The sequence below is a fragment of the Artemia sp. Qi Xiang Cuo genome, chromosome 2 (genome assembly GCF_049724085.1).
Source record: "Artemia sp. Qi Xiang Cuo chromosome 2, ASM4972408v1, whole genome shotgun sequence".
NCBI classification, from domain to species: domain Eukaryota; kingdom Metazoa; phylum Arthropoda; class Branchiopoda; order Anostraca; family Artemiidae; genus Artemia; species Artemia sp. Qi Xiang Cuo.
The window spans coordinates 44,999,292-45,003,002 of NC_142795.1; the positions used below are offsets into that span (position 1 = coordinate 44,999,292).

The window sequence follows — 3,711 nt, forward strand, 5'->3', positions numbered from 1 at the left end:
TTTTATGACTTTTGTGCTTTCACACTAGTTTATTTCTCATGGATGATTAAATGAATCATATTCGTTTTTATTATATTCGATGTTAACTGACCACTTTGAAAGAGGTATACAAGTCGTAAGAAAACTAGTTTTTGAGATTTCAAGATGGATATATTATGGACATATTATAGACAAAATATGGACATAATTTGGCTGAAAAGGAAACATTTTTGGATGCTCAAGGGACATATTCATTGACCAAAAATTCGCAACCCTGTATACTCACCGTTAAGGCCTGTTTATTAATAAAATTATCATTGTGACAATGATGATGTGACAATGATGTGACAATGATGGTTATGGGGCTTACAGCCCCATAACCCAAAATGCTTTTATTGATTCCCAGCTGGGTAAGTGTAGAAGTAGAATTTCTCGGCCCACCTTGTAAAAGTCAGGGTTTAAGTCAGGTACAGGGAACCTATGCTAGGTAAATATGCAACCTCAGACTGGTATAGGCTCGTACGTTGGTGATAAAAAGTATCAATCAAGCTTTTAGATCATAATTTTAGCTCTTAAACTGAAATTAACAACCTTCCTTTGCCACACAGGATCAGGAGGCTTAAATTATAGTTTGAAGGTTAGATTGACACTTCTATTACCACGGCACTAGTTTCTTGTCCGAACAGTCCGAGGTTGCATAGGTCCCTGTGATGAAGCTGGTATGAAGTATGTAATGGGTAAGTCACAGGGCGTCTTTCAAAAATATAGAAGTGCACTAAAGGGTTCTGTAATGTTGCCTGTTTGTGTGTCCTGTTTTTATGCTGCTTCTATGCTCAGTCAGGAAGAATGAGTCTGATGATTTTTTTCCTTTGGTAATTAGATAGTGTCCCAGCCTCTCCAGGTTGTAATCGGTTGATTTGATTATTCTTTAGGCATATGCGTTTGCGACTACTCGTATAACTTAGACTCTACCGCCTAGACTCTAGGCTGTAACACTGTCTTGACTTTGAAATCTCATTAATATCAGATTATTGTCTTGATACATGGCTATTGGACTAGTAGATAACATTTATGTAAAACAGATTGGCAAAATATGATATTTTGGCAAATAATTGATATTTAGAAATTTAGCTGATAATATACTGTAATTTTTCATCATTTTCTTTTGCTTATTGATCTAGAGTACATAGCAAAATCCAACCCTATATGTCAAATCGAATCCCCACATTTGGTCCATTATTTGCTGGTTGGTACTACCACTTTATTTAACAAAATCAGTTCCATTGGATTCTATTTGCCTCTGAATGTTTAATATATTGCGGGTCCAGGTCTCTACCAGTTTTTAAAAAATGCCAAGTCCTTTGTGGGAATATTTTACAAAAGTATCGGCTAAGTCTGCACTATGCAAAATATGCAAAAAACGTGTTGCTACCTCTGGAAATACCACCAACCTTACTGCTAATCTCAAGACAAACCACAAAAACAATACCAAAGCATAAAAGGAAGTACATCGGCCGGGGGTGCCAGTGTTAACCCTGATTCTGATTCGTGTCCATCCGATGATGAACATTATTCAAGTCAAATTGTCCCATCACATAACCAAAACTCAACCAGACCTTTGAGTCAAGCTAGTGACCCTGCCCAAGTTACCCGTGATAGAAGTGACCAGACTGACTCAGGAGCACCAAGTGCAAAGCAGCCGAGAATTGACTCGTTGTTACAGACCAAGTGCAGTGCAAAGCACCCTAAAACTGTAAAAATGAACAAACTGGTTGTGAAATTCATTGCAAAAGATATGCAACCCCTCTCTGTTGTTTCAAATCCTGGGTTTATTGATCTGGTGCAGGGCCTTGACCCCAATTATACTTTGCCATCCCGAGCTAAAGTGACAAGAGATCTTCTCTCTGAAATCTATGCTATAGAGAAATTGAAACTGCAGGAGGCGCTAAAAATAAAGTAGGACATGTTTCCCTTACCACAGATATATGGACCTCCCGGGCGACTGAGGGTTTCATGGCTGTCACTGTACATTACATTGATGAGAAAGGTTGCCTCTGCAGCAACGTGCTTACTACTGCGAAAATTGAAGAAAGGCATACTGCTGATGCTATCGCAGCTCATCTTCTGAAAATTGCCACTGAGTGGGGGATTAAGGAAAGGGTTGTAGCTGTAGTTACCGATAATGGAGCAAATGTGGTACGGGCTGTAAAGGATGCTGCATCTGCTGTAGGTAAAGGCTGGAGACATGTTTCGTGCTTCGCATATACTCTGAATTTGATTGTGAGGGGTGCCATTGATGATACTGCTGACTTGTCACCTCTTGTCCAAAAAGCTAGGAACATAGTCTGCTTTTTCAGACGTAGTGTTGTAGCTGCCGACAAGTTGCGCCAGATTCAGATCTCTATTGACAATGTTTGCACCAAAAAACTAATACCTGATGTGACCACTAGACGGAATTCGCCTCTCACTGTGTTGCGTAGTCTACAAGATTTGAAAGAGTCGGTACCAAGTTTGCTTGTGCTTCTCGGTAAAGTAGATCTACTACTCACTGAAAGTGAGTGGGATGTTATTTCAAACGTGATCGCGGTACTTACACCTTTTGACGAGGTCACAATCGAGCTCTCTTCTGAAAGCTATCCCTCCATCTCAAAAGTCCTGCCTTTATCCAAGATTTTGAGACGCCACCTTGTTCAGGTAGATTGTGGTGGATTTTCAAATGTCGTCGAGGACCTCCGCAAGGCTTTGATGGAGAAAATGCAAGCTAGGTTTATAAGCCTCGGTCAGGTCACACCCGTGACGATTGCCACATACCTTGATCCGCGTTTCAAGAAAATGTATATTTCCCCTGACGATCTTGTCTCGGTTGAGGGCAAAATAGCAAGAGAGATGGATTTGACCCTGCTGTCTGCTGAATCCGTAGCAGCAGGTACAAGTACCGTCACAAACCCCGCAAGACAGCATCGACATGCTTATGACAATTTGTGGGGCTCACATGACGAAGTTCTGGTAGTCAACTCAGGACATGGTTCGACAGCAGCCAAGTCTATCATGGCTCTTCAGCTTTTTAATAGGGAATCTGTAGTTTCAAGAAAAACGGATCCACTCAAGTAGTGGAATTCTCGCAACATGGGGTCTCAGAAATATCTATACGAGGTTGCCATGAAATTTATGTCTGTGCCCGCCTCCAGTGTCCCTTCTGAGAGAATTTTTTCCAAGGCCGGTCAGTTGATCACCGAGCGGCAAAACCGACTCTCTGGGAAAAACATTGACATGTTGCTGTTTTTGAATAGCCAAATATAGCCGCGTTTTTTTCTTGAGCCCAAGTAGTTTCATGTCTGGGTTTTCGTGATATTCTTTCATATAATCAAAGTTGTTTTTTTCATTGTTCAATGTTGTATTATTCGAAGTTTTTTATAAAAAAATGATGCAAAATACTCTTTAACTACGATTTTCATTATTTATCTTTGGTAAAAACAAGAGTGTATCGGAGCCAAAAACGGTTCCGAAATATCAATATCGATATATTGAATATCGAAAGCGAAAATATCGATATATCGAAAAATCGAAATATCGCCCAACACTATTGGCAGGGCTCTGGTGGTAATCCAATGCTGTCGTTTCACTTTATTTTGGCCTAAGATCTCTTCGGTGGTCTCTCTCATCACTGTTTTGAAGGTTTCCCATCTTTGCTAAGAGTCGCGATTTCCTCTTCATTCAAGTTTAGGGCATCAA

General features: G+C 40.3%; 1 protein-coding gene across 1 annotated transcript; it reads left to right on the plus strand.

Moving 5' to 3' along the window:
• The first annotated feature begins 1,992 nt into the window (after window positions 1-1,992).
• On the plus strand, window positions 1,993-3,090 carry LOC148955274 (E3 SUMO-protein ligase ZBED1-like). The gene has a single exon (XM_089106862.1). It carries the CDS (start codon window positions 1,993-1,995, stop codon window positions 3,088-3,090), a length of 1,098 nt encoding a protein of 365 aa, XP_088962988.1.
• The last annotated feature ends 621 nt before the right edge of the window (window positions 3,091-3,711 follow it).